Below are 15,275 nucleotides of genomic sequence, written 5' to 3'. Positions count from 1 at the left end.
GACTCCACAACTGGGACCAGCTGTGTCTTGCATACAAAGAGTCTGACTGCATTGAGGAATACTTCACTACTTTTGAAAAGCTGTGTGAAGTCCATGAAATACCTGAAGACAGGAGAGTCCCCACACTGGTTGCAAAATTGTCTGGTAAAGTTCAAAATGTATTTAATAAAATGCCAATTCAAGATGCTTTAGTATAACTCAAAATTTGAAGAAAGGGTTTGGAAAAAATGTTCCAAATTACTCCTGAGGTGACGAGGCTAAAATTTAGAAATCTTAAGAGGAGTGTTGGTGTGAGTAATAATGAATATGGGTTAAGGGAAAAGGTGTTGAAGATTTTGAACAATTGCTTGATGTCACTGCTCAGGAATATTTCTTGAGGATGGGTACGGATGTTGTGAAGCAACGTATCGGGGATAAAGCTGTAAAATCTGTGATAGAAATGGCCACTCTGGCAGATGCCTTTGAGGAAACCCAGTCATCTATTGAGAGTAAACTGCAGAAAGAGGGTTTTAAACCTAGGGGGAAGAGGGGGATCCTGTTTTACCCCTGGTAAGAAGAAGCATGGTAGGGAGGCTAAACACTCACTACTTTCCTGGTAATTCCTCTCTCAACTCTCCCGAAAGGGGTGAGGAGCCCCAAAACTGCTATCAATGAAACTCTTCTGGGCACCTAAGAAATCGATGCCCTGAGCTGAAGGCAAACCAGCCAAGAAGCAACTGCCAGCCAAGGGGCCCTGTTGGCTGTGGATGGACAATTATCTTTGTGAACAGAACTCTCCCCTACCTGAACAAACAACATTTGAGAAGAGTTGTCAGCGTCACTTCATTAAAATGAACCAATCCACACACACACTGTGATTAGGAGTGTGATATTTATTGAAATGGCTCGAGCCAAACTCAATCACTCAGGGCAATGAGGATCTAAAATTACATTTTCACAGCTGCCATTTCTCCTGGTGAAAAGGAAAAAAAAGAGAGTGATTAAAATCTATAGATTATTTTTTTTATGCAGAAATTATTTTTCTCTCTACAAATTATAATTTTGGGAGGAATTTGTTGCCATACATGTGATTTCCAGGAATCCAGTCTTCTAAAAGAAACACCTATGTATAGTGTGCACCTGGGTACCTCGGTGGGAGAGGGTTTCCGGGACTAAGCACACAATCTCAACTTTGTTAGGATAGACCAGCAACTGTGGCAATGATCTTCAGGGAATGAAGGTAAGATCCAGGATGGATCTTTGGGAGTGTTGGCAGAGATCAGGCTTTCCTGATCCACAGCAGTGTGTGTGGATTTATCCCACATCCAGCTCTCTACTTTCCATTTTCCCCTCCACAAAGAATCAACTCTCTTCTGCTCTTCTTTCCCCATTCACACCTACCTAGTGTCTATTGCTCTCAGTTACCTTTTCCTGACTCCTAGCAGGTTTTCGCTTGAATCTTCACTGCAGGGCGTATTGTATTCAGCAAGAGCGTATTCGTCTGGAAAAGAAAAGGAAGAAAACGTTCATATTCCAGTGACAAATCGCTCCAACCCCAGTGCATGCACATCTGTGGTTAACACATATTCCAGCTCCACCAGCATCCAACGGATCTTGTTGTGGCCTCCCCAGCTGTTTAGGGACGTGTTTCCATGGCTGATTTAGACTGCACGGTCAGTGCCCAATGCTTTCCACTGGGCCTACTGACAATGTTCAGAAGGGAGGACTATCAGTAACTAGAGGAGCCATTTCTGATGCTAATTATGTTGATCAGATGGTAGTGTGTACAATCACAGGAAGCAGAATATACCCTCCCATCCTCTGGACAGCTCTACTGATCTGGGCAGAGACAGCTCCTGGTGTTTATCCCAAAGCTGGGCAAACAACATGGGACCTTAATGTGTAATGGTAACTATAGCTTTTGGTACTTGATGATGACTGAAAGAACAGAAGTTGGTCCAATAAAAGCTATTACTTCACTCACCTTGTCTCTCTGATACAACCATGATTACTTAGCTGCTAGCTATTATGGCAATGATATGGTTGGTGGGTGAACCAGGCCAGACTAGACAAGAGAGAAATGCTGACCCTGGGTCATTTATTTTTACCATCATGCCAAATCTATGGCACGAGGGCTAAGCCACACATTGAATAAGATAAAGGGCAAACGTCCCTGTAGTGGCTTGTAATAAGTAGTTCTTGGGAGTGCCACTGTTCATCCTTCTTTTTATTCAAATTAAACAAGAAGGTGGAGAGAGAGAACTCCCAATGACCCCTCTGGGGCCCAGTGTGCTGTATCATAACCTCTGAGAATTGGTAGAACCAGTAAATGCTGATAAAATCAGTAAAAACTGAAGCCTCACTTTCCACTCGCTGTTGCTCGGAGAGCGAAAAAAAGGCAAATGCAGAAATGGAAAGACAGGCCTGCAGCTGGGGAAATGCACCAGATTTTACAGTTATTCAGCAGCCTGGGTCATCCTAAAGCTTGATTCACTAGATCTCTTCTCAGGCTCAGGGAGGCCTACCTGTTTCATAGTAGTCATAGAGGTGCACTGAAGCAGGTTTGATATCAGACACAGGAAGGTTTTGCTCAACCGAGAAAGAGAAACTGATTTCCTCCTGGGTCACCTGGAAATGGGAGAGAAAAAATGCATCAGACTTTGTTTTGTTTAATGTCTACTTCACTGAATTGCTCTGAGCAGAGATTTCTAAGCCCTTCTCTCTCTTTCCCCATCCCCCCATAAACAGTGTCTAGTTTCTGCCAGCTGCCCTCTCTCTAATTGTTCAAATCCCACTTTAAAGTGCTGTGTTTTATTTAGACCATCAGCTCTTAGGGGCAGGGATGGAGGTTTATCTACATGTGTAAAATGCTGTGGAAATGTGCGGCTCTTCTGTAAAGATTAATAATAAATGCACAGAGCTCCCTTTCCATGGCACTATACTGCTGTTATATTCTGCGTTACACTGTACTCATTTGTAGGTCTCAGGGACAACAGAAAAAATATGTATAACTTAATTGCTATTATTCTAAATGGATTTATATAGTGTGACTAAGTCATCTGAACAGCTCACTTTACCAATTAGAATCATAGAATATCAGGGTTGGAAGAGACGTCAGGAGGTCATCTAGTCCCACCCCCTGCTCAAAGCAGGACCAATCCCCAACTAAATCATCCCAGCCAGGGCTTTGTCAAGCCTAACCTTAAAAATATCTAAGGAAGGAGATTCCACCACCTCCCTAGGTAACACATTCCAGTGCTTCACCACCCTCCTAGTGAAATAGTGTTTCCTAATATCAAACCTAGACCTCCCCCACTGCAACTTGAGACCATTGCTCCTTGTTCTGTCATCTGCCACCACTGAGAACAGCCGAGCTCCATCCACTTTGGAACCCCCCTTCAGGTAGTTGAAGGTTGCTATCAAATCCCCCCTCACTCTTCTCTTCTGCAGACTAAACAATCCCAGTTCCCTCAGCCTCTCCTCGTCAGTCATGTGCCTCAGCCCCCTGATCATTTTTTTCATAATTTGTCATATTTTTTCATAATTTTCATAAATTTCATCATTTTTCAGAATCATTTTTCTCATAATTATATGAGATGGCAACAGACACCTGAAATCTCTCTGGACACAACAATAAACACAGGCTGGCTGATGATGTGTTATTTCATTCATTTAGGAGTGCATTTTAAGTTCCAAATTTTATAGAAACAACAACAACAGCAAAAGGCACATTCTTCCACACACTTACATTTGACAAGTAGAAGAAGACATGGCTGTGCTTGGTATCCACCTGCATCACCTTACGATCATCCTGAAGCTTTAAACAAGGCAAATAATACCAACTTTAAACACAAGAAACATCCCCAAATCTACACAAACAGCAAGTCTGTGGTGCCACAGTGACGGCTAGTGGTCACGATTGGTAATACAAAAAGTGGTATTTATTGCTGAAGTCCTAAGAGGAGTATTAAACAATCACCACAATGAAACACAGGACTTCTCAAAATTCACCCTTTTTTTCTTTTTTTTTTTTTTTAATTTTATTATGAATTCAACATTGGACCCATTTGAATGGAAAATGTTGCATGTTACCATTTTTTTCAGCTCAAGCTGACTGATTTTCTAGTGAAAAGTGCAAGGTCTTTAATGTGAGGTAGCTGTTTGAGCAAAATAGTTCCACTATAAAAATAGGCCAAAAAAAAAAGGCAAAAAAATGGTAAAAAAATAACAATTTTGTTTTAACTGCTCTCAAAAGGAAAATGTGGAGAGTACAAAAAAATTCCACGCAAAGTACTGCCAAAGACAAGTTCTGGAATTCATACAGCTCCAGACACAAAGGATAAACCCAATCCCAGGGTGATAAATGTGCTCTAAATGCACACACATACACAGAGAAAAGCAGACAGGGAATGAACAGACTCTGAGAAGAAATGCTTTCTATCACATACACTTCCTCTTTTCACTTCCCTGGCAGTTAAGTTGCATAGTTTGATGTTCACAAACATTTCTGTGTTATACGCCAGCCACAGCTGCTGTTGAAAGATGCCAATCTGGAGATGGGCCTGAGATTGAAACCCCACTCCCAGCCCAGATTTGAGAGTGTTTGATCTGGGGATTTGAGCCTGTTACGGGATTCATTCAAGTGTAAATTGCATCCTACTCCATGCCTTTGTGTGAAATGCCTTAGAGCAGTGTTTCTCAAGGATCAGGGTAAGTGATCCCTGAGATTTCCCTGAGACAGTTTAGGAAGGCAGCAACCCACTCCCTGATATCAAAAAGGTTGAGAAACACTGCCGTAGAGTCCTTGGCTGGAAGCTGAAACTAAATAAATCCAGGCTACCAATAGGGTGCACATTTTTAACAGTGAGGGATATTAACCACTGGGACAATTTACCAAGGCATGTCTTGCATCCTCCATTATTTGAAGTCTTTAACATGAGATCAGGTGTTTTTCTAGGAAATAAGCTTCAGCTTAACCACAAGATATGGCCTTGATACAGGAATACTAGGTGAAATTCTCTGGCCGGTGTTATGCAGGAGGTCAGACTAGATTATCACAGTGGTCCCTTCTGATCCTGTAATCTATTAATCATAACCTGGGGGGTTAGATAGTACAAGACAGAGTGGGGAAAGGGAAATATAGATTCTTCCATGTTTGTTAAACTGTGCTACACATACATTGGCAACATCACATGGCAGGGTGTCCAGGTAGGCATGGGGAACCACATACATCACATGGATGATGAGGCACAGTGCCCAAGGCCAAGCACATTTAACCTCTCCAGGAGTAGTTACTGTGTAAATCTCACTTCATCAAATGAGCAGCTAAAGCACAGGGGATGTGGCTAGATCCCTGGCCCAAGTGGTTTAACTGAATTCTCCACATGACTCAGGACACCAGTTTGTTACTCAGTTCCTCTTCTTAACCAATCCCTGGTGTAATATCATCTAACCCCCGCTGCCCTTTGGGTGGCTTACTGACAACATTCCCTTTCTGTACCTTCTGCAGGGACGATCTGACAGGGACGAAGCCGGAGAGCATCTTGACATCAATAATGGCCATGTTGGAGGTACTGCGCTTCCCGGCATAACTGAAACGAGAGAGACTGGATCACGATTGGGGAGGAAACACAATGACATGCACAAATACCCTATGAAATCTCACTGAACTGTATGGCCCTTCTTTCCCATTCAGTTATATCAGCGGATGGAAAGGTTAGCAATAGGAGTCAGTGTCATTCAGCAGAAGGTCCTGCATGCCTTACTGCAGCTACACTATAGTATGCTGCAGTGTGCTCTTTTTAAATCCCTCCCCCGACACATTACCCTATGTGGCATTCAGGGAGCCAGGGCAGTGGGAAGGGGTTACCTGGCTGAGAGAACAAGGTCAAACTTTGGCAGGAAGCTGCCTGCACAGGAGGCATTCACTGTCTCCACAGAGAGAGAGAACCCAGAGGCCTTTTGAGGAAGGTAGATGTTGTATCTCAGGGTTGTCTAGAAGAGATAAAAATTGTCATGTAGCACAGGAGCCCCTGCATCACCTGCGGTAATGCTGCAGTCCTGCTGAAGGGAAAGGAGAGGAGATCTCCTGAGTTATCAGCTGAAAGGGCTGGAAGCCTTGTTTACCTGCAGATAGACACAGCCATTGCCTTTTACTTCTACGCTGTAATTCCCTGGGAGACTGGGCAGGGACACTTGCTGCAGCAGTAAGCGGTTCCTGTTATGCACCTGGAAAACCTTATTCAGAAGTTCCTTGGAGCTGATGTCGACAGTGTTTTGACCATCCTTTGAGAAGGTGAGATACCCATATTGGGCTAGTGCTTGGAGAGCGACAACAGTGTCCTGTAAAGTACAACATGGCCCCTCATTAGAAAGAGTCTCCACTGGGATATAATGCATAAGACTGGTACAGCTCCTATACACCCCAGAGAGCCTGTCACCTCCTGTTCTGGGATAGAATGGAAGGAGTGGAGTGGAGAGAAGGTGGTTTTGTGGCTTGAACTGAATTAGGACACCTGCATTCTATTGCTGATTGCCACTGACTTGTTGTGAGAACTCAGGCAAATCATCATTTCCTTACATTTAAATAGTGGTTACCAAGACATCTATAGCAGAGCTCTCTGTGCACTGACAATTAATGTTACAGGAGCACAAGACATCCAGCAGCATTAAAGACAATGGAACAAATTAACTCAGCCAGCTGGTGAATCATTTCCTAAAAAGCACCCCACTCCCCCGCTTCCAGGACCATACCCTCCACCTGCTCCAAAACCCCTGTCAGATAAATGGCTTTTGCACCAGATTTGGTCTATTTTGGAACAATGGGAGAGGGAAGTTTCAGAATCCCTAGGTCCTCTCTTGGGGCACTCTCCCAGCAGTGGAGGGGCACGGGGATCCAGCGTGAGAGCTTGACTGTTTTCAGGGTCTATTCCTTTGAACAGAAGCAATATTAACCTGTGTGGAGGAGAAGCCTCCATATGGATTCTGCTGTTTAGCGACCCACTGCACGATCTGAGCTACGTATGATAACTCCTCTGGAGTCAGGGTGGGGCTCTGGAGCAGCGCCAGTATCACATAGCAGGTCATCTCAATCTCAGCAGAGGCAGCACGGGAGTTGAAGGAGGGGAATATTTCTGCCAAGGGCTTCTCTTTCCGCTCCCAGTGCACTGAGCCGCCTGAGAACAGAAAGGAGATTATGAGGAGCTTGATCAGTTACCTAATGGTTAATGTGCAATGTTGCCATGTGGGGGATACAGCTTGATTCCCAATGCTGGTCCCTTGCTCCCATCCCTCTTTCACTCAGGTCTAGCAGGTCTGGGAGGTTGTAGAGGGCAACCTCATTTCTCAGTAGCTAGAATTCTGAACTGCAAGAGACCCAGGATCTATTTCCAGAGAGAGGGCGTGGTAGAAGGGAAGGAGTGCAAACAGGGGTCTATAAAAAGAAAGAAAAATGAAGCTGCAAGAACATTAGGCCTCAGTTTCCCCTTCTGCTTAGTCCACAAGGTAAAGAGACATTCACAGAATTCATATTCCACTTTGGAGATAAGTCCAACCAAGGTTGCTGTGGAATGGGAAGGTAGCAGGGGCTGGACATCAAAGACTGACGTTTTTCATACCACAGGCTATTCTGCTCTCAAACCACTCTCAATGGTTATCTCATGGGAAAACTCAGATGACACTCACCAACTTTTGTAGCCGATTTGTCCAGCTCCTTCAAGAAGAATCTCCATTTCTCCTCGTTACCAGCTAACCCATAAGTGTAAGCCAGCAGAGCTTGATAATAAACATTGTCCACATTCCTGACAGATGCAGCGTCCAAGCAGGACAGACCATTCTGGACCAATTTGTGCTATCAATAAAAATGTGGTTTAGGTTTGTTTGGTATTCAGTTTAGTGCATCAGCTTCTCCTTACAGATTTCAACTGTTCTTTAATCATCCACCACTGGAATCTCATGTTGAGCATATGGCACGTTCACTTCCAAAGGGGCTGCAGAGTGCAGGAAGATCTCTTAAAGAGGAGGTCTCTTCTGAAAAGTGACCATGAAGAAATGGCACCTTCTTACCAACACACCTGCTGAACTAGGCCTAGGGGGACCTGGGTTTTATTCCCAGCTCTGCCTTTTACCAGCTTGATGACTAAGTCACTTTGTTTTTCTGTGCCTCAGTTTTCACATCTGTAGAATGAGGATAATGATAGTGCCCTCTTTGTAAAACAGTTTGAGATCAACCAATGAAAAGTGTGATTAGAACTAGGCATTGTTAATTATATTATTATTATTATTACTATTACTGTTATTTATTTGCTGACTTTAGCGACAAAAATAAATTTTCACTTCTATCAGCCTTGCAGAATTATTCCAACTATGGATGAATGAGCTGGACTCTATTCCGGCTCATACATCAACAAGGGACTTATTAACTATCTTCCACCTGCACAGTCACAGATACATCTGGTGAGTGTTAATATGGTGATAATGGGATTGCACAGGTGTAACTAAAGAAACAAATTGATCCTGGAGAATGTTTTATTACTGTCTTTTTTGGGTCCCTATCTGGTCCCTACCACAATCGTATCTGAGTGCCTCACAATCTTTAATGTATTTATCCTTACAACATCCCCATGAGAAAAGGAAGGCCCTTTCATGGATCAGTAACTGGCTAAAAGATAGGAAACAAGGGGTAGTTTTCAGAATGGAGAAAGGTAAATAGTGGTGTTCCCCAGAGGTCTGTACTGGGACCGGTCCTATTCAACATATTCATAAATTATTTAGAAAAAGGGGTAGATAAGTGAGCAACAAAATGACAGATGAAATTCAATGTTTACAAATGCAAAGTACTGCACATTGGAAAACATAATCCCAACTATAAATACAAAATGGTGGGGTCTAAATTAGCTGTTACCGCTCAAGAAAGAGATCTTGGAGTCATCATGGATAGTTCTCTGAAAACATCTGCTCATTGTGAAGTGGCAGTCAAAAAAGCTAACAGAACGTTAGGAACCATTAGGAAAGGGATAGTTAATAAGACTGAAAATATCATAATGCCACTATATAAAGCCATGGTATGCCCACATCTTGTATACTGCGTGCAGTTCTGGTTGCCCCATCACAAAAAAGATATATGAGAATGGAAAATAGTACAGACAAAGGCAACAAAAATTATTAGTGGCATGGAACAGCTTCCATATGAGGATAGATTAAAAGGACTGTTCAGCTTGGAAAAGAGACGACTAAGGGGGGATCTGATAGAGGTCTATAAAATCATGAATGGTGTGGAGAAAGTGAATAAGGAAGTGTTATTTACTCCTTCACATAACACAAGAATCAGGGGTCACCCAATAACATTAATAGGTAACAGGTTTAAAACAAACAAAAGGAAGTATTTCATCACACAATGCACAGTCAACCTGTGGAACTCATTGCCAGGGGATGTTGTGAAGGCCAAAAGTATAACTGGGTTCACAGAAGAATTAGATAAGTTCATGGAGGACAGGTCCATCAGTGGCTATTAGCCAAGATAGTCAGGAATGCAACCCCATGCTCCAAATGTCCCTAAACCTCTGACTGCCAGAAGCTGGGACTGGATGACAGGAGAAGGATCACTTGAAAATAGCCCTGTTCTGTTCATTCCCTTTGAAGCACCTAGAACTGGCCACTGTTGGGAGACAGGATCCTGCACTAGAGTAACCACTGGACTGACCCAGTATGGCCATTCTTATGTTATCATCATCATCCCCATTTTAGAAGAGAAACAGAGAGAGGAAGTGATTTGCAGGAAGTCTGTAGCAGAGCAGGGCATTGAACTCGGGCCTCCCATGTCCCGGCTAGCACCCAGACCACCTCTTTCCTCTCCATTGCAATCATGATGTTGAAAAATGGAAACACAGCTTCAGGCTAAGGTCCTAGAATGAGTTTGCAAGGCTAGAAGCTAGAACAGCTGTATAGTGTACACTAAAAAAAATTGAGCTGGATTCTGCCTTTAAGGAACTCTGTTTTCTAACACAGCTGGACTGTTCTTGAAAGCTAAGATTTTCTACTGATGTGTGAATCCATAACTGCAGTTAAACTGGGGACACAAGACATGACTAACTGATATCATGCATTAAGTATCCAGTGCATTTGTGAGGCCATTTACACATAATAATTATGTTACATAATTGGGTACAGACCCCTTGATATGGCCATATAGACACTCAGTGTGCAAAAGCCAGTATTTAAGACCTCACTGAAGAGTAGAGATGAGGCACAGATTCTCACTTCCACGCTGTTTGTGACATATGACTGACCAATCTAATAAGGCAGGGTAGCACTTAATTCATACCGAGCTGGGGAGTCCGGCTTCAAGCAATGCTGCAGTGACATAGGCTGTGAGTGAAAGTCCATCTTCTGCTCCACCCTGAGCAGAACACAAGGAAAAAGGAGGTCAATATGCCCTTGCTAAACCAAAATGTACACAAGTGAAATACTCAACTACCAGCCAGACTAGACATTATAAGGAATCCATGTGTTGGGTGCACATACAAAAAACAGGGGGTCAAATTCTACTCTCGGTTACACCAATATAAAGGCAGAAGGACTTCAGTAGGTTTACTCAGAGCTTACACTTGGATAATACAGCAGAATATGGCCCCGTGGTCCTTAGTTATAAATGCATATATGCAGCATTGCAGAATAAAACCCAGAACCTTTGGCTCATAAACACACCCGTTTCTATTGCATTGTCTATCAGTACTAGTAGGAATTATATTCTGTCCATGGGACAGCTGCTAGAGGGCAGCTTATCCCAATGAAAGGGTTGAACATTTGGGGATAAGGATAGCAATTTGGCAGTGGCTGGACAGTTTTATCCCTGTGGCAGGACTGGAAGCTTGGGAGAAAGCTAAGATCACTCACCTTCAAGGCATTGTTGAAATGGTCCCCAACATTTTGGAAGCAGCCGTCTGGCTTCTGTTTACTTGCCAGCCAGGTCAGGGTTTGAGATTGGACATCGTCATCGATATATATGTAGCGTTTGGCTTGTGCAAAAGACTTGTATACGAAAGCAGTGAGCCTGCAAGTGAACCACACAACAGGAGTGAGAAGCAGGGAATATCTCTTTATTCTGCGACCACCTTCCACGGGGGTGGCTGGAGGAGGCAGAATCCAGAGCCCAATCTGGTCTCATTTAAACCTCCACTCCATGATTTCCCCATAACCATCCCCTGGAAAGCAGTGCTAGTTGCAGAAGTCTGCACACTAGACACAGAGGTGGGACTGAGAGAACTTTGAGTAGAGGCACCATGTTTCGAGGCTCATTTTCCTGACCCACAGAACTCTCCCTCAGCAGAGCAATTCCTAGAGAAAGGGCATGAACACCTGTATGTTTCCTGCTGGGGCAGTGTGCCACACCCCACACACAGAAGGGTAGGATCCCCCAAACACTTAGCAGTGAAAGCTGCATGATTGACAGGCAGCCCTGCAGACTAGACTGACAAACCCTAAAGAGTGATGTTCTCTGTTCATGCACAGAACAGGTACAATTCACACTGCTGTGGTGTAAGCTTCACCGAGCTAGCCATTCCCCTCACCTACCCACCACACCAAAATCTGCATCAAAATCTGGAGGCGAAAGGCTCCCTTTGCCATTGCCCTATTCCCTTAAGCAATCCAGTCACCCTCAATGGGTAGTGATCAATGGCTCCATGTCTAGTTGGCAGCCGGTATCAAGCAGAGCGCCCCAAGGATTGGTCCTGGGGCCGGTTTTGTTCAATATCTTCGTTAATGATCTGGAGGATGGCGTGGACTGCACCCTCAGAAAATTTGCAGATGACACTAAACTGGGAGGAGAGGTAGATATGCTGGAGGGTAGGGATAGGATACAAAGGGATCTAGACAAATTGGAGGATTAGGCCAAAAGAAATCTGTTGAAGTTCAACAAGGACAAGTGCAGAGTCCTGCACTTAGGACGGAAGAATCCCACGCACTGCTACAGACTAGGGACCGAATGGCTAGGCAGCAGTTCTGCGGAAAAGGACCTAGGGGTTACAGTGGACAAGAAGCTGGATATGAGTCAACAGTGTGCCCTTGTTGCCAAGAAGGCCAATGGCATTTTGGGATGTATAAGTAGGGGCACTGCCAGCAGATCGAGGGACGTGATCGTTCCCCTCTATTCAACACTGGTGAGGCCTCATCTGGAGTACTGTGTCCGGTTTTGGGCCCCACACTACAGGAAGGATGTGGAAAAATTGGAAAGAGTCCAGCGTAGGGAAACAAAAATGATTAGGGGGCTGGAGCATATGATTTATGAGGAGAGGCTGAGGGAACTGGGATTGTTTAGTCTGCAGAAGAGAAGAATGAGGGGAGATTTGATAGCTGCTTTCAACTACCTGAAAGGGGCTCCAAAGAGGATGGATCTAGGCTGTTCTCAATGGTAGCAGATGACAGAATGAGAAGCAATGGTCTCAAATTGCAGTGTGGGAGGTCTAGGTTGAATATTAGGAAACACTATTTCACTGGGAGAGTGGTGAAGCACAGGAATGGGTTACCTAGGGAGGTGGTGGAATTTCCATCCTTAGAGGTTTTTAAGGCCCGGCTTGACAAAGCCTTGGCTGGATGATTTAGTTGGTGTTGGTCCTGCTTTGAGCAGGGGATTAGACTAGATGACCTCCTGAGGTCTCTTCCAACCCTAATATTCTATGATTCTTTTGTTGGTGATGGGAAATTATCTGACAGGACACTATACACATGTAAATAGTAAATAGCAGTGCGGGAGGTTTAGGTTAGATGTTAGGAAAAACTTTTTCACTAGGAGGGTGGTGAAGCAGTGCAATGGGTTACCTAGGGAGGTGGTGGAATCTCCTTCATTAGAGGTTTTTAAGGTCAGGCTTGAGATGGGTGGGATGATTTAATTGGGGATTGGTCCTGCTTTGAGCAGGGGATTGGTCCTCCTGAGGTCCCTTCCAACCATGACATTCTATGATTCTATTATTTCAATGTCTTAGAGGTGAAAGGCTTTATCTCCCATTCCCTAGTCCTGGGCCATCAGTTTCCCCCATCCTGGGGATGGACTGTAACCAGTGCCGTAGAGGTGAAAGGCTCCATACCCCCCTGAGTCAGCAGTCCACCTGCTGGCACTTCTGTCCCTGACTACAGAATCAGATTGTTGAGGTATTTCCGTTCCACACCATAAACAGCTTCCTCTCCTATCCCAGGTCCCTAAACAGCTTCCCAGCTCTCACCAGGTGCTCCCTTCCTCATCTCTGGTCCCAAACGAACTATAGGATCCATCCGGGTGTTTGTATGACAACTGCTTCTGGTATCCTGCAACCAAAACAAGAAGAACATATTTTCTAACCCCAGTAATGGACCTGTTTTGTTCTCTGATAAATTGAGGCTGAAGAGTTTTGGACTGAAGAATAAAAACAGTTTTAGTGAGTTATTTCACTGGCTATGAATTCTAACAGCTTGTGTCCTGTAATGTACCATCATGCACACCTCTGGGGCTTTCTAAGCCATCAATAACTATTGCATGTACACTGGAACTAGAATGGCATTTCAGCAAAATCGGCCACAGGATTATAAGGAGGAATCTTAAACTTCTCACCGCTTGTTAAGTATCCAATACCCTTGTATTTGATCTCTGTAGTCAGCTGCCCTGTCTTATTCAGGTAGTCCAGGATGTAGATGTTGGGAGCGAACAGGACCATGTTCTGCTCCCCACAGCCATAGGGCATCTGGAGAAGATTCTCCATGTTCCTCATGGTCATGCCCAGGAGGTCCCCTGAGGAATGGGAGACAGAGGGAGTCAGTGGAGTTCAGAGTTGGTATTTAATACATTACAGTATACACTGTTTTATTTTACCAGATCATGAATTTGCAGACAGATACTGACTGACAGAGAAATTACAGTGCAGAACACTCCGCATGGGTAGCTTCTTAGGCCATTAATTTTTAAAATATAGAACTGCAGACAAATAAGAAAAATAGGGAAGATCTAAGGAAATAGGAATCAAGAGTAAAGAACATCTGAGCATCACTATTGAGTTGGGAGCTTAGAAATAGCTGTTACCCTTTTAAAAAACAGGCTGTGTTCTTGAAGCCACATTCTCCCCATGCTGCAATTTCAAGGTGATTGACTTGCGGGGAGTTGCATGGGCTTAACTAAGAGCAGCATTTAGCCTGTGGATATGTCATTGCTAGGATTCATTTCTCCAGTGTGGTCACTGCGGCCAGCCGCACTGCACCTCACATTGAGCCAGAAAGACACTTTTTAAAGAACCAGACTCAGTTCAAAATTATGCTCATTAATTTCAGATCAACAGTTCCCATGGTTCAGTATTTCCACTTCTTTGCACCTTGTGTAGTTATTGGAGCTTCTCAGATCCTGGAATTCCCATTCAGTGGGAAATTCTGAAATACCAATTTTCTTTTCATTCCAAATTGGAATGAAAAAATGAAATTTCAAGATTTCCTACAAAATGAAACTCCAGAGTTTTGCTTCAGAAAAATCTAAATGACATTTTATTTCAACCTTATCAAAACATTCTTTTCATTTTGACGAGGCTGATCTTTATTGAAACTAAATGTTTTGACTTTTTTTGTCAAAATTATGATATGTTCCTGCAGCATGTTGCAATTTAGTTGAATCAGCATCTTCCAATGGAAAAACATTTTGTTGGAAAAATTCGGACCAGCTCTTATAGTTATTCACAGCTTTGCAAAGGGGATGTGAAATGCTAACAACTCAGATTGACAGTGTTGTATACCCACTCTACACTCATTTTGCACTGGTGTCAGTGACAACACGAGGTTAAGGCCAGGGGAGACTCAAGACCTTTATTCTTAGTATAAACATTAAACTTACCGAGGACAGAAAAAGAAGCTCTGGCTGATCCCTGCACCAGGTTCGCTGGCAGCTTTGGAGACACCATTTGAGAGACAGCTTTGCCTGTTGGTAAGATATAATAATAACAATTAATAAGAAATCTCTTTTTTTGAACGACTAACTTTCCCTTCTATAGTACCTTCTTTCCAACAATGGTCATACAGTTTAAGCCTGGGATCCTGGCTATGTACTCGAGTGGTTAGCCAGTGCTGCCATGGCTTCATTACTATTGTTATTTGCTGTAGTTAGATTAAACTAGCTCGGGTAAATCTACATATGCTACACTCACACCTCTGATTGCAATATAGACACACCCTATGACACACAGTTGAGTGGTTTTAATTCTACTCGTTGGAGGGTAGCTGTGCATATACACACTAGCCATTACCTCCCATGGACAGAATTAGAATAGACCCGGGTAGTGTCACTGCCT

At 43.6% G+C, this 15,275-nt stretch overlaps 1 protein-coding gene across 1 annotated transcript in view; it reads right to left on the bottom strand.

Moving 5' to 3' along the window:
* Positions 1 to 852: 852 nt before the first annotated feature.
* Positions 853 to 15,275, bottom strand: part of LOC125623219 (ovostatin-like) — a 47,937-nt gene continuing 33,514 nt past the window's right edge. Inside the window, exons 23-36 of the mRNA XM_075125040.1 lie at positions 14,822 to 14,905; positions 13,562 to 13,738; positions 13,197 to 13,278; positions 10,873 to 11,029; positions 10,301 to 10,375; positions 7,663 to 7,828; positions 6,934 to 7,154; positions 6,106 to 6,321; positions 5,849 to 5,973; positions 5,480 to 5,570; positions 3,728 to 3,796; positions 2,505 to 2,607; positions 1,405 to 1,480; positions 853 to 952 (exon numbers count right to left, since the gene is read on the bottom strand). Coding sequence (XP_074981141.1) covers positions 901 to 952; positions 1,405 to 1,480; positions 2,505 to 2,607; positions 3,728 to 3,796; positions 5,480 to 5,570; positions 5,849 to 5,973; positions 6,106 to 6,321; positions 6,934 to 7,154; positions 7,663 to 7,828; positions 10,301 to 10,375; positions 10,873 to 11,029; positions 13,197 to 13,278; positions 13,562 to 13,738; positions 14,822 to 14,905 — 1,694 coding nt within the window. The 3' untranslated portion in view covers positions 853 to 900. The remainder of the gene's footprint in view (positions 953 to 1,404; positions 1,481 to 2,504; positions 2,608 to 3,727; positions 3,797 to 5,479; positions 5,571 to 5,848; positions 5,974 to 6,105; positions 6,322 to 6,933; positions 7,155 to 7,662; positions 7,829 to 10,300; positions 10,376 to 10,872; positions 11,030 to 13,196; positions 13,279 to 13,561; positions 13,739 to 14,821; positions 14,906 to 15,275) is intronic.

Source organism: Caretta caretta, chromosome 1 (assembly GCF_965140235.1).
Source record: "Caretta caretta isolate rCarCar2 chromosome 1, rCarCar1.hap1, whole genome shotgun sequence".
Classification (NCBI taxonomy): domain Eukaryota; kingdom Metazoa; phylum Chordata; order Testudines; family Cheloniidae; genus Caretta; species Caretta caretta.
The sequence above is the reverse complement of the archived record's forward strand: the minus strand, read 5'-3'. Positions and strand labels throughout refer to the sequence as shown.